This window comes from Candidozyma haemuli (assembly GCF_002926055.2).
Source record: "Candidozyma haemuli strain B11899 chromosome Unknown C_2014730914, whole genome shotgun sequence".
NCBI classification, from domain to species: Eukaryota; Fungi; Ascomycota; class Pichiomycetes; order Serinales; family Metschnikowiaceae; genus Candidozyma; species Candidozyma haemuli.
In genome coordinates, this window is record NW_020289904.1 from 1,674,172 (window position 1) to 1,697,235 (window position 23,064).

Below are 23,064 nucleotides of genomic sequence, written 5' to 3' on the forward strand. Positions count from 1 at the left end.
TTTTTGCCATAATTCTCGTCTATAGATTGCCTAGTATATACCAAATGATATGCATGATAACCCAGAGTCATCATATTCTAATGGGAAATGCTTAAAGCGGAACGTCGTAACCAAGGACCCAACTGCCTATAAGAACCATGTTAAGCACAGTAACGAACCCCCAAGATGTAATCGCAAAGAAATTCATCCATGGACCATTACTCATGTCACTGTAGCCCTTTATGCGGACAAGATCATCCGACGAAGCGTCAATGGGAGCAGGAGTAGCTGGATATGGAGGCGGGCTTTGGGAATCCCTGTCGTATCCATTCGAAGCAGGAGTAAAGTTAGCAGCGGACCTGTTTTGTTCCAGGAACAAGTTTTGACGTTCATGACTCTCATCGTCCGTTTCGTCTTCCCATCCAACACAAGGATGAGCCTTCCTAAGATCTTGGAGTCTGATAGCCGGTTCACCGACAGCATAACGATTGCGCAGTGGTAGAATTGTATTCTGTGTGCCGCTATCAGAAAGTCCTCCGATTGCAAGCTCTTCTTCGAATATAGTATCCACGTCCTCGTCACCGTCTCTCACCAAAATTGGCACACTCATGATCTTTTTAGAGTAAGTGAAGTATATAAGCGGTGCTGTGACAACGGGAAGCAATATCGATAAAACAACCTGGGACGCGTTCAAAGTCTTTGACAAACCCTCCCTTCCGGCAATCGACACAACCAAGATACATGGGAAGATGGCCAATGCTCTTGTAACGAGACGACGAATAACTGGTGGGAAACTCCACAGCAAAAATCCTTCAGAGACCATCTGACCAGCAAGGGTACAGACAACTCCTGCTGATTGACCTGAGCAAAGAAGCGCGAGGACAAAAACGAAACCTGCTGTCTGTGAAAGATGATTGGAAAGTAAATGGTAGATAGTGAACAAGTCAGCATTATCGCCACCTTCGTCATCTGAATCAGACTCATCGTGGTCATGGTGATCATCGTCATCACGAGTCCGATGTTTGTTCTTGGATCCAACAGTCGCACCAGCAACGATAAGAATAGTAGCGTTGACAAATAAAGCCACCGTGAAAAGAGAAATAACCAACTCTGCGATCGTATAGGACATTGTGTCCTTGATAGCATGTACGGAAGGTCTATAGTATTCCTCGGGTTCCTTGGCGCCCACAGCATCCGCGTATTCGTCCCCAGTTAAGTGGACTCTCTCTTCTTCGGGGTCAGCAGTAGACTCACTCTCGATCGGTTTTGGTGGAGTGTAGTATCCATGTTTGATATCGAAGTCCTTGAGTCTGGCCTGGACAAGACCCGAACCAAGATACAACGAGTGGGGCATCACAGTAGCACCCATGATAGCCAAACTGAGGAAAAGACCATTGCCTCCTTCTCTCTCACTCGTATCAATCACCTTTTCATTTGGTAAGAAACCTTTGAGAACTTCGACAAGTGAAAAAGTGGGCTCCTTGGAGACTTGGAACAACTCGATGGCGAAACAAACCACAGTAGCACCAACAAGAACAGAAACAAATGACTCAAAAATGCGGATGAATAGAAGGGGACCGTTGGGTCTGTATGCCATGAGGACGATCAACACGTCCACCATGGTAATGATGACACCAAGGGTTAAGGGAATGTTGAACAAAATGTTAAGGGCGATAGCAGTTCCAACCACTTCAGCCAAATCGGTAGCAATGATGGCAATCTCAGCCAAGATATAAATGAAGATGTTGAGCCTGTGAGGTAGGTTTTCCTTACAGTTAGCAGCCAAGTCCAAACCTGTAACGGCGCCTAGTTTAGCGGCCAAGGTTTGAAGGAACGCCGCTAGACAGTTCGAAAGGAAGATCGAAAATAGAAGTTTGTATTGGAAAGCTGAACCAGCAGCCACAGCGGTGGAGTAATTACCAGGATCCATATAGGCGACAGAGACCATGAGACCCGGGCCAATGAAACGCATGTACTTGCGTAGCACTGCCAAGACCCCTTGTAGTCTTGATATGGGTGCCATTTTCCAGCTAGTCTGTATTTGTAAGATGCTAGCGCCCAAGAAGCGGTATGGTTGATTCCTTAGAAAAACTCAACAACTCGAACGTTACCAGATGTGGAGTAATGGTGGTCACGACAGAGACAGAACGAATGCTAAAACTCTGTGGATGTATGTTTTCTCTATCGACAAAAGTCTTGTTATGGAGAACACGTTAGCCTGATAAAGAAAGGAGTTGATAAGTCGCTTATAAAAAAGGTGGAGGTCAAAAACCAGACAGTGGTGGTTGCTTGTCTATAGAAATTCTCAGCTGCGCCCAGGAAAAGGCCGGGTGCGAAAATGTCAAAAGAGGCCTCGAAACCACAAGGGGACGGTAAACACAAAACGGCTGAAGCGCAGCAACCACAGCTGGAAATTATAAGATAAGAGATTTTTTTGACTTTTTGTCCAAGGTGAGATAGGACTGAGTAGTTTTGGTTTATTGAGGGGCCACTTTTTTTTTGTTTTTCAATTTTTTAATGGACCTCCATTGTCTGTACTTTTTCCGGTGTTCGCCTATTTACATGCAAATTGCAGCTGGGAGCCGGACCCTGAGAATACCACTGGGGTAGTAGAATGGGCGGTTAAAATTGTGAAGAATACACAAATTAACCAAATTCACAGGAAACAGCGAAAATTGTGGATTCAAGAGGTATATGGATACGGAATTGGGTTCAGAGTTGGGAAATTGTGCTAATTCTCTGTGTTTGCTCTTACCTGGCCTGTCACTGTGGATCGTAAGATTCCCATAATGAACATTGTTCTACGGTGTAGCTAAATAGTACCATTTATTTCTTGGCCTTCGCTAGTTTCAGGAGAAGGTCTGAAATGTCACTGTAAGTTAAGGGAATGCTGCCCTTCACAGTTATAACTAAGCTTTCACTGGTGGGTATGGAGACCCTGGACTAGCTCTAGCAATAGAGCACGCTTTAACCTGAAGAGCCAGCACCAATAAATTACTCTGGAAGATAGAGCTATAGAAGAGACCACAGTACTATAACGAGAGATATTTAAGGAAGATTCGGTGAAGCAGAGTTATTTTGGAAGTACAGAAACAAGGAAGTTAGGTGGTATTATTCCATTAATACGTCCATTGAGTTGACTAGAGCGAGCAATTCCTGGCTTTCACTAAGGCCAGCCAGCTCCCGGAGTGTTGTGTAAGAGCAATGTTAGTTGTTGAGTTACCGAAGACCAATTCCATGATTCCACTACAAGAAAGCTTCGGATTAAAAAGACCACTATTTTCTGGACAAAAGACTCCATATATCCTATTTTGCATCCCTCTCACAACCTCACTCATATATGATCGGAGTCCGGTTTGACAGATTTTGCACCCAAAGATTCGGAGATGTCGCGCCCGCTCGGCGGTTAGAGTCCGAAATATGCACAACTTCATCATAATCTACTTTTTTGAAACTCAACTAATTCCTTCTTGAACATAAAGTCTAAGTCGCTTCGCTTCTACCTCCATGTTGAGATTAACAGCTACACGTACAGCATGTATGGCTAGACTTGCTAGGGCCAACATGGCTGCTGCCTCCCGAAACTTCCACATCAGGTCAGCATTGCTCGATGCTCAGGTGTTTAAGATGCCAGCCATGTCGCCCACAATGGAAGAGGGAGGAATTGTTAGCTGGAAAGTCGAAAACGGCCAGGAGTTTGCTGCTGGTGATGTTTTACTAGAGGTTGAGACCGACAAGGCCACCATTGATGTTGAAGCCCAGGATGACGGAATTATGTGGGAGATCTTGGAGAAAGATGGTGCCAATGGTATTGCTGTGGGTAAACCTATCGCATTGATGGCTGAACCAGGCGATGACTTATCGTCTTTGGAAAAACCTGACTTGGCAGCTGAAACTCCTGCGCCAAAGAAGGAAGAGCCTAAGGAGCAAGCTCCACCAGCAGAATCCAAGCCTGAGCCAAAGAAGGAATCCCAGCCTAAATCGCAGGAGAAGCCTGCTAAATCTAGTGAGGAACCAAGTTCGGGTGACGTCTTTGCAAAGGCTAACCCTCAACAGAAGCTTACGCCCGCTGTGGAATTGTTGCTTCACTCCAAGGGAATCTCTAATGAAGATGCTTTTTCCAAAATCCCAGCCTCGGGTCCTAAGGGCAGACTTTTAAAAGGAGATGTGCTTGCATACTTGGGTGAAATTGATAAGAACGCTGTCGAGAGAGTGGCTTCCTACATCAAGAACAAAGAGCATTTGGACTTGTCCAACATCAAGATCGCACCTCCAAAGGAAGAGGCTAAGAAACAGGAAGAGGCCAAGGAGCCAAAGATTCAAAAGCCTTCCAACATTCTCAACATAGAATTCACATCAGAATTGGGTGAAAACGTCTCCGAGTTCAAGTTCCAACACGCTTTTGAGAAAGCATTGCATACTGCCATCACACAGACTTATGGATTTAGATTCCCAGAATACGCCAAGGGCCCATCTCCATCTTCTATCGGCGTGGACGATGTCTTTGACGACTTGCTCATCGCTCCTGTGACCAAGAAGAGATTCGACGTTTCAGACGTTCAATACAGATTCACTTCTCTGGTTCCATTGGGCTCTAACGCCCCAGCAGCTCAGCCAGACGCTTTTGATGAACTTCTAGGATTCGATGCCTCGCCAGCACCTGTTGCCTACGATGCAGAGGGTCCTACAACCGCTAATGTGAACTTCAAGGTCGCCTTCGACGAGAAGTTGGTTGACTCTAGAGAATTTGTGGAAGATTTCCAGGAATCTTTGCTTAGCCAAATTCCTACAAAACAGCTTGTAATCACCCACTTGTGATTCCGCTCCCTAGCGGGCCGCATCCAATGGGAACAATAGGAATTTGATATAGGGATGTAACAATGATACGATTATAGGAAGATGCCATGATATAGAGAAACCAGCATCGTAAGAAAAGCACAAAATTGCACAGAAGGACCTTTTCCGACCTCTATTTTGATACCAACGAGGCTTTCGTTGTAGTAGTATTACATGCCATGTTATCTGTGGAGAGGCATCACTGCGTTCTGCGCAGAAGCTCCGCTTCGCAGTATTTTTTTTTTTTTTTTACCTACTCTCGTGCGCTCTTTTTTTTTTTTTTTTTTTTTTTTTTTTTTTTTTATTTATTTTGTACATTTCTTGCAACCATTTCTTCTAATCACTGTTTCAGTTTATGAAATCACCGTCAAGACTGTAACTCGTGCTCAAGACTCGTCCTATCACCCCATTATCGCCAAATTACCGGAAATTGTCCACGTTCAGCATATCTGGTTGTATCGCTAGTGTCCTACATTCATCATGAGTATTCCATACAACTACAACGGCGGGAAGCCTTTGAATAATATGGATAACTCTTTCGAGAACCAGGATAAAAACAGGCGGATCCCCTTGGTCTACGGCTCGAGAAACGGTTCTCCTACTCCCCAGAACTACTCAATGGGCACGCCATCACCTCCGCTCACTACCTTATCGAACCGCATGATGGGCAATACTATGGCCCCATCACCACTCACACTTCCGCCTCAGCAAGGCTTGAGGAATAACCAGGGCCAGGTGCTTGGGAATGCCCAGGACCAGGTGCCGCATGACCAGAGGGGTCACCATCAACAACATCAACAACAACAACAACAAGCGCACCACCAGGGACATCCCCAAGAGCAGATGCGTATGAACCATCAGCATGCTCAACAGAAGGTTTCGTCTCAGAGATACCAGGGACAGGTTCATGCCCAGCAGCTGAGAAGAAGACTGAAGGACCAGAGTCCCATGCTCACTCAGGCTGATTTCACACAGCATCCTCATCAACAACACCAACATCCCCAACATCAGAACCATAATACGCAAATCCCACACTATGCAAACCCTCAGGTGCTCAGCAAGCAAGGCAGGCAGCAGGTTTTGCAAGCACATCCACCTTTTGAGTATGGCCAGTTCCATCAGATGCAAGCTCTAGGCCAGCAGATGGACCCTCAGCAGGAGTTCAACCAATTCCAACAACAACAACAGCAGCAGCAGCAACAACAGCAACATCATCAACAACAGCAACACCAGCAACATATACATCAGCAACATGCTCAAAATCAGAACCATCAGATGCAGAAGCAGCAGGACAGAAGAACTTCCCTACAACAAGCGCAGCAGCTTCAAAATCCAATGGGTCCAGATGTGAAGGTAGGCGAGGATGCTGGCCTGCCGCAGGATTCCGATGGCACTGACGGTCTGGATAAACATAAGATCACAATTGTGACCAAGTTTGTTCCTGCTACCGACGATGATGGTTCAAAGAAGAAAAGAGGCAGACCAAAGAAGTATATCTTGGATCCTTCGACCAACGAATTTATTGACTCTTCTCACGAGAATTTCAAGCGTCTTAATAAGTTACTCAAAAGCAGTACGAAGACGACGCTGGAGAAGATTGGTGATTCAGAGAAGCACGTTGGCATTGTGAAGGGCACCTCCCTCAAATCTCTCAACGATGTGGCCGTGCAACAGCTCTTGGAGAAGAAAGACAAGAGAGGTCGTCCAAGAAAGTTCCCAATTGAAAAGACTGGACTCACCATTCGTGGTGTGCGTGTGAGTGGAAGTGGTCGTGGACCAATAGCTGAGAAGACGCTGCTGCCCACTGTGGTTGAAAACGATAAGGTGAGCAAGAAGAAGCGTGGAAGACCAAAGCGTGAAGGTACTGACAATACTAGTGTACAATAGTATTTCTAATTCTTGATAGAGATGTCCCATTTATTTATGTATATTATGTTGTGAAAGTTAATTTTTTGAATGGCGAGCTGTAGAATAAGGAAACAGATATCCAAGAATTTGAATAAAAATCCAGGCCACATCTGAAGCTAACATTGAAGTCAGGCGTTCCTTATGTGAGACATGATTTCCTTGTGGACTACAGAACTGTACTTGGTATTCAGGTAATTGCACAGGAAGCAGAATAGGCAGTTGATGATTTCACTAAATATCTACCCAATAAAGTTACCGGATGTATCTGTTTAAATTGTCAAACAGTCAACAAGTCAATAATTGGCAATTTTGTCTCTGCTTGCCGTCTTAATGCTTTCTTTTACTGACAGTTTATAGCGAGAGAAAACTTAAAATGGCTATAACTCAAGAACGGGGCTCTAAATCACAAAACGGCGATAGCAGTGATAATACTTAAATCTAAATCTACAAAAATTCAGGCTAGAAACACTCATAATTTGACATTTTATTAAAAGCAATGAAATATTAACCCAAAACCTACATTAGGTGATAATAGGAGGGTTGGCCGAGTGGTCTAAGGCGGAAGACTTAAGATCTTTTGGACGGTTGTCCGCGCGAGTTCGAACCTCGCACCCTTCACTATTGTTTACTTTTTTATCACCATAACATCTTCTAACGAATTCCATCGTTAGGTTATTATTTTTTTTCCCTCCACATGTCCCTGGCTAAACCAATTGTCATCGGGAGAGCTATTGCCGAGACAGGGCTTTTGGAGCCAGTTCAATGCTCAGAAAACCTGCAAGTAGCTATCAACAACTCTGATCATATCACAGTCCTAGATCCAAAACTCCCATTGCTCCATAACTGGCTAAACACGGGAGCTCCATCTTCCTCCAACAAAAATGTTATTGACCCTAATGGCCTTTATGACGTGAAAAGTGTATTCAATATCTCGGAATTGGAGTCACTAGGCCTCCAAATATTCTCCAGACTTCTCATCGAAGACGGTGAAGATAGATTTGCTTTCGGAAGGATAGCAGAACCCTGTATCACTGCTCACGCGTGGTCACCAATGGTTGACGGCACAAAGGATTGTTATCTTGGTGTTCTACTAAATACTGGGGAAGTGCTTGTGTTGAAACGTTTGTCTCAAGACGCTGAACACTATAGTGTCTTATTTAGAAGCTTTACATGCCTACTAGACCATTTGAGCATACCTCAACATCGGTTAACTGCTGAGGGTGACATTATTATAAGCAATTCAGAGAGCCTTGAATTGAAGATAACGAGTTTTGCGTTTGCCAAGGGTGCAGATGGAGTCAGTTACATTCTGTTAGCCCATATGAACGGCCATATCTCCATACACCATTTAGCTTCAGGTTTACCAGAGATAAGCAGAATTGATGCTGGTGGCACAGTTGTTAAACAAAGTGTTTCAACGGATTCTTCTAAACTTGCGTTACTCAGGTCTGACAACTCGGTTATTACAATTTCATTAGACCAGGACTTTAAGGTGAAGGGTGAACCATCTTCCGCCAAACAGTCCTCCAGGTTCCTTGTTTCACATTTGAAATTTCTCTCCCCAGAAATACTAATAATAACTGATACAAGAGAGTTACATTTATCATACGGCAGCAGGAAGTCCCAAATTAAACTTCCACACATTTCAACCATACTGGGCTTGTCTTTTGGAATCAAAAACTCCGGCTACACTGTTTTCCTTTCGTACGAGACAGGCCACCTTTTATCTGTTGACGTCAGCAACGACGGCCAGTGTTCCCTTCTTGCATCATCACAGGCTTGGACTACATTCGTGAACAGGGGCCTAAATCAGTTCCAACAGGCATGCATCAGGGAGCAAAATAAAGCCCACTCTAATGTCTTTAAAACTTTTCTTAACGACAAGATCGAAGGCAATTTTATTGTCCACGGCTCGAACTTAACCCCAAATGGTTGTTTTGTTGTTGCCTACAGCGTTGCTCCTAAGAATGTTATACATCATGAAATTCGTTCAAAAGCTGAGATTAGAGTTGGTCTCATCCATTCTCTGGAGCTTGATCAAAGCTTAGTCACATCGGCTGTCCACGGGACATCGCTTTCCCAAATACACGGACTGTTAATCCAAGATGCCCAGAAGTTCCCAACAGTGGACTTCCAAACATCCACTGCTGGTGAAGAAGCCCTAAAAGACTTCGTTAGCTCTGTCTTTGAATGGAAGCTACATCATTTTGGTGTTCCTGAAAAAGTCACCTTAAACATCAAGAAACGAAAGACTTTAAAAGATACAATCATAGCATGTTTTCAACAAGACAAATCCGTGCAACAGCTACAAAAGCTTCTAACTTTTAATATCGCCATGATGAATAGTGTTGAAGCTCTTATATCAAGCAGGGAGAACAGCAAAGTTCTTGATGAAGCATTGTCTGCTATTAAGAAAGAACAGTCATTCATCAGGTCACAGCTTTCCACGCACATTCGCCAAATTGTTATTACACACATGGATCTTGGGTTATTTTCCTCACATTCAGATAAGTTTATTTATCTAACTTCCTTCAAGAGTCTACCGACGGAAAGACAACAGAATGCCTCAAGGATTCCCAAAGAGGTCACAATGACAGAGTCCACTGATATAGTGACGGAAACTTTCAAGGTCAGGTTGGACCAGGCGGTAGACGAGCAGTTTGTGACATACGCAATATCGGAATCGGGCCACAGCTGGCGCCGTTGCGATTTGACGTTACTACCAATTTTGAGTTTGACCAACAAATGTGACGAGCTAGGCCAATTTGTGTACGCAAGTTCGAGTGACCAATTGGAAGGGTTATCGTCAGCATTGCAGGCTGATCTTGCTTACTGCATTTACTCCGGTAACCGTATATTTGATCTTAAGGTAGGTCTTTAATGCTATGATATATTAATGATGAAATATATATGAACCAGGAACTGGTTGGAACCCTTCGTCGTTGTCTGCAAACAGGCCAGACAAGAGATCTAGCTCTTTTTCTCTATTCCAGACTAGTTGAGAAGAATTCCATTTCACGAGCTGGCTCACCTGCTTTGGAGGTGGGTCAGTGATCTTCGTGACGAGATATGCAACAGAGGATTCAGCGAAGCCATAAAGTAGTAGACCGACCCAAGGCAATCTGCGGATGAGAAGGAAATGGCATAACCCGAAGCCAAAAAGGATACCCTCTCTTGACCTTATCCATTGGTCCTTCTCTGACTTGGTGAATCTCACACGAGAGAAGTATGGAGCCAAAAGGTCTTGGACCATGCTTCGAGAGCCCCAATACGTTGTAAGGAAGAGGACGGCCCACCTCTTGGGCACTAGTTGAAGGACACCAAATATGACAGCCGCATTGACCGTGCCTATCTTACTATCTAAGTTCAGGAATGACACAAGACCAAGAATGATGGAACCAAACACAGGCACTTTACTCACAAAGTAGGCACCAACACCCATAAGAGTCCGGGTTATGTGTCTACGCATGAAGGCTGAAAATTCCTGAGAGGAGGCCCATTTTTTCTTGATAGTCTCTAGAGTAGGGCGGTTATCAGTGATCTTCTCCTCAGTATTGAGAGAAACAAGATTCTCATGATAAACACGGTCAGTCTCTGGATACTTTGTAAGGCGAACTTCATCGATAAACTTTAGACTTTGCAAGAATAGTTGGTCCAATTGCCTGCTGAAAATCTAGAACCTGAGATCAAGACCATGGAGATGTTGAGCACATTGAACTGGAAAGACTTCAAACTTGCCACCACATGGTCAAGGCTTCTTGATTTGGTCAACACAGCTGCAATTTTAACTAAAACTCGAAGAGCAAGAATTGGGGACCATATGAGACCTTGGATAACGAATGAGGCCTGGATGGCGATCAATGTCTGGCGGTAGTACTTCTGATTTAAAAGCGAAGGGTTTTGAAGAGTACGATAAGCGCCAAGAATCGCCAACTGGAACCCTCTAGCTATAGCCAATATCGAGAACCCAGGCGGTGGATTGGAAATAAGTATGGGGATGCCATCACGATATGGTATATTTTCCAGACAGTACTTCTCAGATCGTATAGGGTCCAGGTGTAGGCAGAGGAAACATCTCGACAGACTGCATAAGCGAGGGGACAGACAGGCTCGAGATGGAGTGTTTACTGAAGAGACCAAACGGTTAAGCTGGGACGTGACAGAGCCGTTTAGGTAAATAAAATCTGGAGAACTGCTAACACTATTATAGGAAGGAAGGAAAGTTTGAACATGCACAAGCAGATGAAGTCAAAGTATTGGCATGCTGAGGCGCCAAAGTGAAGGAAAAGGTGATCACAATATTTGGGCCGGAAATGCATTTCCGTAGTGTGGGGCGCTCACACTCACAGTGTATGCCTCACCGGTTACCGTTTGGAAATCCATCTCCATGTTTTCGCAGCCATGTCTCAATGCGGAAATGCATTTCCGCAACTTACTATAGGGCAACTCCGGTCCCACCGCTAAGTGCCATGGTGCATGGTTCCACAGTGTTTGACTCTTACCAGCTGCCTTGTTTTTCGTGCGTAGAGTATTAAAAGGACAAGTTTTGCTGTTTAGTTTATAGTTTTTTATATTCATTCAATCCATTCTGATCATGTTGCAAGTTCACGACAACACCTCTGCAGCCCCAGCAGTTCAGACTTCCCTCGTTGAAGTGACAGACTTGCTTTCCACTTCTGGTAAGCTTCCTTGCAGAGTGTTCTTTAAGAATGAAATTGAGCAGCCTTCTGGAAGTTTCAAGTTGAGAGGCATTGGTCACTTGATCCACCAGTCCATTCGTAAGGCTAAGAAGGCCGACAGCCAAAAGCCTATTCATGTTTTTGCATCCAGTGGTGGTAATGCTGGTCTTGCTGCTGCTTACTCGGCAAAGTTTTACAACGTAAAATGTACCGTGGTGGTGCCCACAATTGCTATGAAGCAAGTTGTGGAAAAGCTTCGTCTGTACGGTGCTACCGTTCTCTTGCATGGAAACAGTATCAGTGATGCTGATAAGTTTGCTAGAAGCCTCATGGCTGAGGCTGAAAATGATTTCTCTTGCATTTACTGCCATCCATTCGACAACCCATTGATTTGGAAAGGCCACTCTTTGCTTGTGGACGAGATGTTCCAAAACCAATTGAGCCGTGAGGATGCAAAGAAAGTTAGAGGTGTGGTTTGTTCTGTTGGTGGCGGTGGCCTCTTCAACGGTATCAAGCAAGGCCTCATGAGAAACGGAAGCAAGGCTGATTGTGTCTTGGTGGAGACGGCGCAGGCGCCAACTCTTTCTTCTGCCGTAAAGGCAGGCTCTGTCGTTACTTTGAACTGTGTCAGATCACTCGCTACTTCTTTGGCCTGTTCATACGTTTCTGGACCAACCTTGGACTTGTTCAATGACCAGTCCACTAACAAGAACCATATCACTGCCATTGACGACCTTGAGGCCGTTAAGGGTTGCATTGCATACCAAAGAGACTTCGGAAAGATGGTTGAACCAGCTTGCGGAGCTGCCGTTTCTGTTGTCTACAACCAGCTCAAGTATCTTAAAGAGAGCGTGGGTAACTTGACCAAGGACGATATCGTTATTGTTGTTGTTTGCGGAGGCTCTTGTGCTAATGAAGCCGTTTTGGACCGTTACAAGAGCATGCTTCGTCTGGAGGCCCACTTGTAATCATACCATGGAAATTTATACAGAGATACAATGGATAAAATTAATATAATATTACCAGAATTCTTTATTTGTAAGTCGTTAATTTGTCGTAGCCGATCCTGATCTAATACGTTACATCACTTCTTAAAACCCATTTCACTCCTTCCTTGACTATCTCTGCCTCATGCTGTAAGCAATCATCACCGTGTTTATGGAGAAGCGCTAACCCTTTAGTGGGATGCACATTGATCTCGCTTTTACTATTGGAATCAGGGTAGAAGATCGTGCCTCCTCCGACAAATTCGTCTCCACCAGTTAAATAAATAAGTAGCGTCCATTTCGTGTGCCCTGTTTTGGTAGGATCGTGTGCCAATGGACATTTCACTGAATCATCATAATGCTTACCAAAATGGTGGCCCTTCGTGTATCGGTAAACTCGAAGCTGTGGATTCAAGCTTTTGGCGTCTGAAAAGATTTCATTGATTTGTTCGAGCTCTTCATCTTCATAGTCCACCTTCTGTAGTAGGATCTGTTTAAGATAGTCCCATAATGCACTGGCTGCTTCGTTGTCTGTCAACGATATTCTGTCATTATACCTTGCAGCATAATCTTTACTCTTTATGAGCGGAGTAGTCTCTAGCTTAAGATCAGACTCAAAGGAACTGATCAATTGGTCACAGAAGTCTTCACTGAAGAAATGTTCAATGGTGACAATCTGCCCAGGAATGATCGTCTCAGGTTGTGGAACGTAGAATTGTTTTTTGAGCGACTTGGACTGTTCAAAAAGCCTTTGTGGAAAGACATAGGAGGGAGCCTTTTGCTTTGCCAGCAGCTTTTTAGGTGGCATCGTTGTACACTAGGATATGAAATACTACAAGCTGAATGTGGTGCGCGCTGTATTATGTATATGTGTAGTGGATACTTACAACTGCAGCTCAAGGTTTACAAGCAAGCTGTAAGTCTCGCGGGGCATTCTGTACTGAATGAGGCCAGCGTAAACCATGCAATTTTTGGCGATCTTTCTAAGGTTTGCCAAGACGTCTTTTTCATTTCCCACGGAACCGAATTGCTTGTCCTTGATGCGACGAGTGAGTTGGGCAACGCTAGTCATTACCATGACGAGCAACGATGGGACAACACGAAGGAGGGAAACATCGTAGTCGGTCAATGATTCAGCAGAGTTCCTGACCGCGACGAAATCATCACTGGTGAGGGAAGCAAGGAAAGGCAACTTTTGAAGAGCGGTCAAACTGTCTTCCCAGTTCTTGGCTGCAAAACTCTCACGAATATCAACAACTTCCAACAAAGCGTCGTTCACCTTCTTTGCAGCTGGTGAAATTCTGCCCAAAATAGAGCTGTTATTGTTGAATGTTCCCATCACATGCTTGCTGAGAAGGATGAAGTTGTTTTCAATGCTCTGCTCTGGCTTCTCATTGCCTGAAGGCGTTCTGTAAGTGTTCTGTGATAATAAAGGTTTATCAAGCTCAGACATTGAGAGCGTTTCACCAACAAATTCGTTGATAAGGCGGACAACAACGTCGTAGTCTTGACTCAATTGGTAGAGTAAAAGAGCATCAAACACTCTTCCTTCCTCTTCGCATCTTGAAGCACTAACATCAATAATTGTGCGCTGGAACTTGGCCAAGTCTGACAAGTTAATTAATGAACGCTGTTTCTCGAGAATACCAGACAGCTTTTCTCCTGTAACATCATTAAGCTCTCCCAATAACAAGGTAAATTCGCGAGAAATAAGGATGAGCTCACGTAAGGCTTCGTGACATTTGGCGGTCTCCTCAGGACATTTTCCTCCCTTTGCCATACATATAAGGATCAAGTATTGAACTGTAACCTTTGGATCACTGATCTTGAATGTTCTAGTGTATGAACCGAGGAGTCTGCTGAAATTTATCTCATGCTGATCAGAAGAATTGATAGCCAAAAGATCGTCGTTCGATAAGCCAGATACTCTAAGCAATCCGTAGTAGCATAAGCCGATGGCAAGGTGAACGGCATCACATTCGTTTATCGTTTCATAGGCAAATTTTACAGCAAGCTCGTACAAACCGAGCAGAATTAAAGTCTTGAGGTACAGCGGGTTGTTTGACGAAGCATTGAACTTTGTTGGTCCAAGTGACAACACTTTCTTCTGTAAATTTTCAAGCCTGTAGTTCTCGTAGATCAAGCTTGATGATGCATCATAGTTGAACTCATTTATGAGAGATAAGTGGAACCACAACCAGTCCTCAATGCTGAGGTTGACAGCAGCAGGAAGACTCTTCTTTGCTAAATCACATTTGCCAATCACCTTATAGACGGCGTATTTGTATGGGTCGAAATTAGGAGACTTCTCGTCAAGGAATTGGAAAGTTTGATTGAAGTCAGACGCTAGTCTCTCTTGAAGGTCACTTGGCAAACCACAGCACTCATTCTTGACATAGCTGGAAATGTAGATTGGGAAGTTTTTGTCGAACTTATCGAAAAGCTCTCTCTTCGAGTCAGCGAGCTGAACAGCCTCGGAATACAAACCACTGCGCATGAGGTAGTAAACGAGAGCCCAAATAGGTACTCCATTGACCTGTAGAGTTCTCTCAAGAAATTTGGCATCGCTGTTTTTAGCGATGATCTTAGTAATGAAATGCGAGACCTTATTAATGTTACTAGGGACGCGATGGTCTGGCAACTTCTCATCATCCTTGGTGTAGCTTTCATCCATGTAGTCGAAGAACTGCTTTTCTAAGCAAGATTTAGAATTCAAGACAATTCGCTTTTTCAATTGACTTTCATTGGTCTTGCTTTGATATTCCGAAAAGAATGCCTGCTCTTGGTCGAGCTTAACAAACTTCTCATTGGCCAATGATGCAATAATTCTCCAAGCTTCTGCCAACTGCTTAGACTTGAGGTCCAGGTTGGCCTTGTTCAACTCCTCGAAGCTTAGAGCGACAGGGAAAGGTTGTTGCTTCAAGCGAGCTTCGTTCAACAGATAGACAATTTTAGCATGACTTTCGAACTTCTCCCTCGTAAGTTGCCTGACACTCGATGATGCAGACTTATTCTTCAACGGCGTAAGAATACGATAATTGCCAGGTTGAGTCTGGTTCCATGTAAAAGACTTAGAAAGTTCTTCTTGGCTAATCTTAGTTCTGACAGGAATACCAAGGGACTTCTTTAGGTGATCTTTGCGAACCTTCCAATCAATGGATATATTCTTGGTGATGAAGTTATCAAAGTCGCGAGAAGCGGCGAGAAGCGACAGCTCGATAGCATTTAAGATATTTTCATCCTTTTTAGCGCTTAAAAAGCTTTCTATGTTTTTTCCAGCTTGGCCAGAAGAAACAGGCATACGAGCTCCATCTAGGCGGCTCAACTGTCTTTCTCCAGCTAAGCCTTCACGAGAAGCAAGATCAAGGCTCTGTTGATCATGTGTGAGTTCATGCCTCTGCTGTTCTTGAGAGAGCTGGTGAACTTGCTGGGCCAGGAGAGCAGACTTTTGGTGTTGCTGGTCGTGGAGTTGTTGAAATTGCGACTGGCGTTGCTGATGTGGTTGTTCCTGCTGTTCTTTTTTGCGCTGTTCCAAAGTGGCTGGAGGACCACGAATGTTTTTCAATTCCATTTCTATATCGCCAGCATTGATACCACTGCCAGAGAGCAAGTAATGAGCCTTCGTGAAGCCACCCAAGTCTCTTTCCTTTCTTCTCAACAGCTGTGTACGAGTTTGCAATTCATTTAAAGGCAAGTGGATAGAACCAACATTAACATTGTCTAACTTTGGCAAGTTACTAGCGGATTCCAACAAGTCTTTCAACACCTTTCCAGATGAGCCATCAGGGTTAATTGAAGACGCGCTGGTGGACAAATTCGAAGATTTCTCGAAACCGGAGCTTTGCATCGTCAGCGCTGTTGAGTTAGCTGCTGGCTGTTGCTGTTGCTGCTGGCCAAATTGTGGTTGTTGCTGCTGAGGTTGTTGGTTCTGTTGGTTCTGTTGATTCTGTTGTGTGTTTTGCTGACCCCCAAAGGAGAATCCTAGACCACCGGCTGGCTTCCCAGCCGTAGAATTATTAGATCCAAAGAGCGACATGAATTGGTCAAGGAAGGAACCTTAAATTGAGGTAGTATTCTTGGAATATATTGCAGACAAGATTGATGTTTATAGATCTGTTTTCTGAATTTCGCATTATGCGAAAAGTTACCCGGCGTGAACGCATCGATCTGAGGCCCTATATAAGCTGAGATTTTCCTGCCTTTTTTCTTTCTTCATTAACTTTGTCCAAAAGTAATCCACCACATTAGACAGTGCATCTCTACAGCTGGAAGGGCGCCTTGGATAACGGGGCAGTTTTTGTCTTGTGTCCTCTCAGTGCTCGGCCAGGATCTGTTGTAAGTGAATGCGATAGCTGGTGGAAAGATTGACTGAATCCATTAAGAACCTGTCTGGATCGAGAGATCTGAAAGAGAGGTGTCAGAGGGCTCATACATACTGTTAAGGTTTTCTCTTATTCTTTATTTCTAGTGGTATATGTTATTTTTGCCAGATTCTATATCCTGTTGAAGAATTGAATGTAATGTTAAAATGCAAAGTCTAGCATCTCTATAACTCCGTGAGACACACATCGGGAAACTCCTCCTCTTCGTTATTACCAAGCCCACCGGCAAACAGCTCTCTGCAAGAGTACTTCTTGATTGGGAAAAACCAGTAGCCCAATGTGAAGATCAAGTATACACCGTATACGACAGAGACGTAGTTCATGGTACCAGCGGTGACAGGCATGAAAGTAGGGAACGAATAAAAGACCAAAGCGAAAATGGCCCAAGCGATAGTCATGACGTTGGCGAAAAGACCAACCTTTCCAAGCCAGAAAGGACCGTGTTTAATGTTGTTACGGCCTCTGTAAAGCAAACAAATAGTGGGCACCAAGTAACTCAAAAGAAGGAACGTGATACAGCCCACAACCATAGAATTGAAAGCAGTGGAGGAGGCCAAGTACAAGCAGCCCAATATAGCGACCCAGAAGGAAGAAAACAAGTGAGCGTTCAATGGTACTCCCAAGTTTGGGTCAATGATGGACAAGTACTTGGAGAATGGCAAGCCGTTGTCTCTGCTGAAAGACCAGCAGAGTCTTGCCTGCCATGTATGACACGAAATGGTACAGCCACAAGCTGTGAAGAAGATGAGAATACCAAGACAAAGAGAACCTGCTCTATGGTTCAAAGCCTGGTAATAAATATCCAAAATGGGCAAGCCACTTCCAGAGTTGATAATCGCGTTCAAGTCAGTGATAGAGAAGAACATAGCGATAGAGTAAGTGAATGAGGTGAGGAAACCGATAGTCACTGTACCCAAAATAGCGATTGGAATAACTCTGTCTGCGCCATGGACTTCTTCAGCCAAGTGAGAAGCCGAATCAAGACAGGAGAAACTCCAGTTAGGGTTAACCAAACCCACAATGAAAGCAATACCAGAGGTAGTCCAGCCAGTGTTGTTCTCGAAGTCAGTGAACACAAAGCTGGGCTTAGCGTAGTTACCCCTGGCGCACACGAGCACAGTGATGGTGATAGCACAGTAGGAAAACAAAGAAGTATACAAGGCACCGTTAGCAATGTAAGGCAAGTACTTACCGTAACAGTTAAACAAGATCAAAATGAGGTTGACCAACTGGTATACGACGAAAACCTCCCAAGACTTTGTGTTATGGTCTGGATGCATGTGCTTCCAGAAGGCCATCACGGTTTGGGCAACAGAAAGAGCCATAGATGCACTAGTGAAAAGGGAACCTGCCCATGCTAAGGAGCCACAAAGGTAAGCAAGGAAACTGGAGTACTTCTTAGGGGATAAAACACGAGTCCACACGTACTGTCCACCGGCAGAAGGAATAGCTGAAGACAACTCAGAAAGCGTAATGCCAATGCAATAAGAAATACAAGCAATGATGATGATACCATAAACAATCAACAATGGACCACCAGACTGGATACCAGTGATAAGCGAAGCGGAAATACCAAACCAAGAGTTGGTCAAGCCAAAGCCAATACCAAGCACAGACCACACAGAAAAGGTTCTCTTCAACTCACCCTTCTGGGCCATGGACGACGTGGAATCCGTATCCCTCTCTTTGTCGCCCGCCATCACGTTAGCCGCCAAATCAGTAGAGTGTGCTTTTTCTAGAGACATGGTTGGGGGATAAGAAAGTGGTTGAAAAAGACTCGGTATAAAATCAGAGGACAGAAAAAAAAAAGATATAAGAAGAAGCTTTTCTTGCACAGATCTTATCGACGCAGTCCGTGCAGCAACGAACGAACGGCACGAAGAGGGTAATAAAAGGGAATAATCGGGATAAAAAGTCACGGAATCCAGTAGACTTTATATACTACCTTCTTCTTTTGATATTGTTGGGTAGTTCCATATCAAAGATCTGACATGCCTGTCGTGTAAAGCTAGTTTTATTTTGTGTTAGGTTTCGCACTAAGGCAAGGCCTCGTAAATGATGGCTCACTGTCGTGGGGTCAAGCCAAGACTGCTTGGTGACTATTATTTTTTTCGTCTCTTCAGTAGCTTGATAAAGCCGTTGAAGATCGGTACTGGTTTTGTAGTTGTTAGATGTAAGCGGTTACTGGCCTTGTATGGCTGCAAAGTTCCCCAGTTATGGTTGGCAGAGTGGTGCACCTTGCCTCGAGACAATAGCGGTCAAGCCACTGGCGAAACGCCGTATGATAGTATATAAGGCAATTGCCTTGGCGTGTAAATGAGCGATTAATGTCTTTTTTGTTTTTTTTTTTTGGTTTAACATTTGTGGGGGACTTGGGGAAGATACAGCAATGATGGTCAGGTTGAGTGGAGAATGCCAGACCACTTAAATGGAAAAAAGCAGTGGGTGATGCTGAGTTGGTGACTGTGAGTAATGGCTGCAAATGGCCGATGGTGCATATTCACTGGTAGATGTTGCCTATCGATGTACATAGATGGCCTGAAATGGTCTGGAAATGGCATTGAAAGCCTTAAACCAATTGGATCATGCCTACTAGAGCACAAGTTACTAGGTATACAACGCCGGGGCTCTAGGCGAAGTCAGGTGGAGATGGAGCCACACTTTCCGGTCGATCCTACGGTTCCAATTTAAACCTTATGGTTGGAATCTTCCACTGCCATTGGCTACGACTCCAGTCACACACTGTCATTTGCTTATACTCTCCAGAGCTGTTTCTCCACTTCTTCCTCTCCAATGGCCCTACATGGTCCAGACGTTCGCAACTATAGCAAGCAACTGACCAATGAACCCTTCCGCGTTGCTCCCAAGATTTTTGTGTATTTTCGAAAACTTCAAACTCCAGTGACATAGAAATGGATCTTGAATATTGTCTTTCACGTTAAACAGTCTTCTTGGATTCACCATATGGTAGCTGTTGCAACCATCAAGTATAACACACAGTGCGTCTGGTTGCGAAAAGCCCGAGCCGAGGATCACAGACCGTCCAAAGGGCTCAGTGTAGTGTACGGCGAAGAATATTATCTACATAACAAAATTATTATATACTACTAGTAGCCCATTGGCAGACACGTCGGCCTCATTTAGGTTTCTTTTTCGGATCATGCTGGCTTAGTCAAGGTTACTGCTTTGGGCAATTACCAATATAACGTTTCACCAGGTGTCGAGGAATGTTCAGCTTTCGTTCGATATAACAACAACCCTAAAGACCTGAATTGGTAAACTAAATCCTTTAAATAGCCTTTTATTACTCAAAAACCATTTCTACCTACCCTTGCTTCCTCGTTGCACCATTCAAGCGTTTTCATAGGGTCCCCCAGTGCTCCAAATACAGGACCCTACTGATAGTGCGCTTGCCCTTCATTACCTCCAAACGAGACAAACCTTCAAGCGTCATTCACATATATCCACCCCAATGCAATACGTGGGCAAAGTCGGAGACTACGTCTACAACCAGTGGAATTCTTTGAATCCAGCCACTCTCTCGGGTGCCATTGACATCATTGTCATTGAGCAGCCAGATGGCCTGTTTCACTGTTCACCATGGCATGTTAGGTTTGGCAAGTTCCAGATCATCAAACCGCTGCAGAAGAAAATTGATCTTTATGTTAATGATATAAAGACAGACTTGCCAATGAAACTCGGTGAAGGTGGTGAGGCATTCTTCGTGTTTGCAACGGACTCAGAGGACTTGTCACTGCTGGTAGTTACATCTCCTGTGATTTCAGCAGAACTGTCACCTTATGGCTCGCCTAGATCGTCACCACCAGGCTCTCCTAGTGCTTCGCTGTTTGACTTGAACAAGAGTGAGCCAGAAGCATTGGATCTTAATGTTTCAACTGACATAGAGCTGAAAATCAGCTTAGACAAGAGTACGCCGCCACCAAAGGGCGGTCCTTCAAGAAGCGACACTCCAAGTCTGATTCTGCGTATTGCTTTTGAAAAGGCAAAGAAAATCACCCAGAAACTTAATATCCCTTCTAAAATTGACATCAATGGTGACATGGTTCTTGATATGGATGGCTACAAGCCAAACTCCCAGAAGAACATTGATGAATCTGACGAGCTTGTTCAGAAAGTGTTCTTACGTGAAATGAATAACTTGCTTAATGGTAAGGAATACCCAATTAGTGACGAGGCAGACACCAGTGAGTTCAGCCTCTTACAAGGAGTGGTATGCAAGGATGAAGATGGTAAGATCAGAATCATCAATAAAGAAGGTGATGACCCAAGTGAAGGTGACATCTTAAGCACAGACAATCTTTCTATCCTGAGTGATGATGTTAGCTCTAACCAGCTTTCTCACACTCCAAGCTCCTTGATTGACCACAAGTACAAGGATCAGACATACTTTAAGACGTTACGTTTGACATCCGAACAATTACGCATGATGAAGTTGAACTACGGCCGTAACAAGCTTAGATTTAAACTCAATCAAGGTAACTCTCAAGTGGTTTCAGATTTATATCTCTGGAAGTCCACTACGCCTATCGTTATTTCCGACATTGACGGAACAATCACCAAATCTGATGCCCTTGGCCATGTTCTTAATATGATTGGTAGAGACTGGACGCATCCTGGTGTTGCAAAGCTTTTCCAAGATATTGCTCATAATGGCTACAATATTGTTTACTTGACTGCAAGATCCGTCGGTCAAGCCGACACAACTCGTCAATACTTGGAGAGTATCAACCAAGACGGAGTTAAGCTTCCACCTGGTCCAGTAATTCTTAGTCCTGATAGGACTATGGCTGCATTAAGGCGAGAGATCATTTTGAAGAAACCTGAAGTGTTCAAAATGGCTTGCTTGAGAGATATCAGCAGTTTGTACTTCTCCAAGACTGGAGCGTCTCAGAGTGTTGATGAAGCTGATGAAAGAACACCATTTTATGCTGGTTTTGGTAACAGAATTACGGACGCTATCAGTTACAGAAGTGTACGTATTCCTTCGCATCGTATCTTCACTATCAACCCTTACGGTGAGGTACATATGGAGTTGCTTGAGCTCGCTGGTTATCGATCATCATACTTGAGAATTGGAGAGCTTGTTGACCAGTTCTTCCCACCATTGAAGCTTATCAGTGAGGTGAGTCCATACTGGAACGAAGACCAGTTTAATCAGTACATCCATTCTAAAGACGGAGGTGACCAACCCAACTCCCCGGGATCGCCTCGAAGCATCTCGAGCTTTAATGAAGTCGTCAAACCTGACGAAAAGTTCACTGATCTTAATTATTGGAGAGAGCCAATGGCCAACCTTAGCGATTTCAGTGACTTAGAAGATGACGAAGCCGAGCCTTCATCGATGAAATCAGGTCCTAACCTGCCAAAGCTTGGGTCAGCACCTCCACCAGGGCTGCCTGAGCTTTACTCTGTCAGATCATTAGATATTGAGAGAAGTAAAACGCAGTCGCTGCTGCCTTTGAAAGAGAGACCCATGTCTGCATCCTTCACGTCTCCACTTAAGAGTTTCATGATGTTCAACACAGGTGAGAGCAAGGAGAAAGACAGCAAAAAGGGTTCAAAGGACGACGAAGAAGAGGACGATTTTACTGATGATGACTACGACGACGACTATACTGACGACTACGATGAAGACGAGGATGAGGACTACGTCGATGGAGAAGAGCCAGACGATGACGACGATGACGAAGACGCGGATGGCGACGACTACGACGACGACGAAGATCTCGACGAGGAGGAAAACAACGAAGTCGACGACGAAGATCTCGACCTCGATGACGGCTTGACGCCAGCTCTGCTTGCATCAGCAGTTGTGCGGCCATTTTCGCAGAAGCTTGGAGCAGGAAAAAGAGCCAAGAAGGCAGACGAAGATGTGAAACTTATGACAGCCAAACAAATGCTCAACAAGATGGATTTGAACGAAGACAAAACAGAGGAGAAGGACGACGACGGAAAGAAAAACTGATCCCAAATGCATATACACATATCTATACTAACGTATGAAGCCAAAGAACCTTTTGCTTCCCCCAGTAGTGCACGCACACGCAGCTTATACAGATCGTTCCTGAATTTCTGTACACTCTACTGGCTTAGAAGAACAAAGGGAGCCCCAGCTCGAATGTGAAGGAATACTCCCCCAGCCAGAACTAGAAGGAGCCTGAAAGCCTCGTTGACCGCGTGAACTTGACATTCAACTTTTTTTTCCTACCTTCCTTCGTGAAGCTCTTTTAACAAACAACACTTGCTTTGAGACAAATTTCCTTCACCTCATCG

The 23,064-nt window shown here is 44.3% G+C and overlaps 10 protein-coding genes and 1 non-coding gene across 11 annotated transcripts; 6 read left to right on the top strand and 5 right to left on the bottom strand. All coding sequences in view use genetic code 12, as the record gives it.

Annotated features, from left to right (window-relative positions):
• Positions 1–91: 91 nt before the first annotated feature.
• CXQ85_002384 (divalent metal ion transporter) lies at positions 92–1,927 on the bottom strand (the record flags this gene model as incomplete). Its single annotated transcript, XM_025486065.1, has 1 exon — positions 92–1,927. One exon carries the CDS (start codon positions 1,925–1,927, stop codon positions 92–94), a length of 1,836 nt encoding a protein of 611 aa, XP_025341530.1.
• A 1,559-nt stretch (positions 1,928–3,486) lies between these two features.
• Positions 3,487–4,797, top strand: PDX1 (Pdx1p; the record flags this gene model as incomplete). Its single annotated transcript, XM_025486066.1, has 1 exon — positions 3,487–4,797. The coding sequence occupies one exon, from the start codon at positions 3,487–3,489 to the stop codon at positions 4,795–4,797; it is 1,311 nt and encodes a 436-aa protein (XP_025341531.1).
• A 498-nt stretch (positions 4,798–5,295) lies between these two features.
• Positions 5,296–6,702, top strand: CXQ85_002386 (uncharacterized protein; the record flags this gene model as incomplete). The annotated part of the gene is made up of 1 exon (XM_025486067.1): positions 5,296–6,702. The coding sequence occupies one exon, from the start codon at positions 5,296–5,298 to the stop codon at positions 6,700–6,702; it is 1,407 nt and encodes a 468-aa protein (XP_025341532.1).
• A 555-nt stretch (positions 6,703–7,257) lies between these two features.
• CXQ85_002387 lies at positions 7,258–7,344 on the top strand. The gene has a single exon. It is a non-coding gene; the product is annotated as a tRNA-Leu (tRNA).
• A 73-nt stretch (positions 7,345–7,417) lies between these two features.
• Positions 7,418–9,604, top strand: CXQ85_002388 (uncharacterized protein; the record flags this gene model as incomplete). Its single annotated transcript, XM_025486068.1, has 1 exon — positions 7,418–9,604. One exon carries the CDS (start codon positions 7,418–7,420, stop codon positions 9,602–9,604), a length of 2,187 nt encoding a protein of 728 aa, XP_025341533.1.
• An 89-nt stretch (positions 9,605–9,693) lies between these two features.
• Positions 9,694–10,813, bottom strand: CXQ85_002389 (uncharacterized protein; the record flags this gene model as incomplete). Its single annotated transcript, XM_025486069.1, has 4 exons — positions 9,694–9,699; positions 9,743–10,351; positions 10,417–10,666; positions 10,809–10,813. 4 exons carry the CDS (start codon positions 10,811–10,813, stop codon positions 9,694–9,696), a joined length of 870 nt encoding a protein of 289 aa, XP_025341534.1.
• A 504-nt stretch (positions 10,814–11,317) lies between these two features.
• On the top strand, positions 11,318–12,370 carry CHA1 (Cha1p; the record flags this gene model as incomplete). Its single annotated transcript, XM_025486070.1, has 1 exon — positions 11,318–12,370. The coding sequence occupies one exon, from the start codon at positions 11,318–11,320 to the stop codon at positions 12,368–12,370; it is 1,053 nt and encodes a 350-aa protein (XP_025341535.1).
• Positions 12,371–12,473: 103 nt separating this feature from the next.
• CXQ85_002391 (uncharacterized protein) lies at positions 12,474–13,196 on the bottom strand (the record flags this gene model as incomplete). Its single annotated transcript, XM_025486071.1, has 1 exon — positions 12,474–13,196. One exon carries the CDS (start codon positions 13,194–13,196, stop codon positions 12,474–12,476), a length of 723 nt encoding a protein of 240 aa, XP_025341536.1.
• Positions 13,197–13,271: 75 nt separating this feature from the next.
• Positions 13,272–16,424, bottom strand: CXQ85_002392 (linker nucleoporin; the record flags this gene model as incomplete). The annotated part of the gene is made up of 1 exon (XM_025486072.1): positions 13,272–16,424. One exon carries the CDS (start codon positions 16,422–16,424, stop codon positions 13,272–13,274), a length of 3,153 nt encoding a protein of 1,050 aa, XP_025341537.1.
• A 510-nt stretch (positions 16,425–16,934) lies between these two features.
• HNM1 (Hnm1p) lies at positions 16,935–18,515 on the bottom strand (the record flags this gene model as incomplete). The annotated part of the gene is made up of 1 exon (XM_025486073.1): positions 16,935–18,515. The coding sequence occupies one exon, from the start codon at positions 18,513–18,515 to the stop codon at positions 16,935–16,937; it is 1,581 nt and encodes a 526-aa protein (XP_025341538.1).
• Positions 18,516–20,242: 1,727 nt separating this feature from the next.
• Positions 20,243–22,756, top strand: SMP2 (phosphatidate phosphatase; the record flags this gene model as incomplete). Its single annotated transcript, XM_025486074.1, has 1 exon — positions 20,243–22,756. The coding sequence occupies one exon, from the start codon at positions 20,243–20,245 to the stop codon at positions 22,754–22,756; it is 2,514 nt and encodes an 837-aa protein (XP_025341539.1).
• Positions 22,757–23,064: the final 308 nt, after the last annotated feature.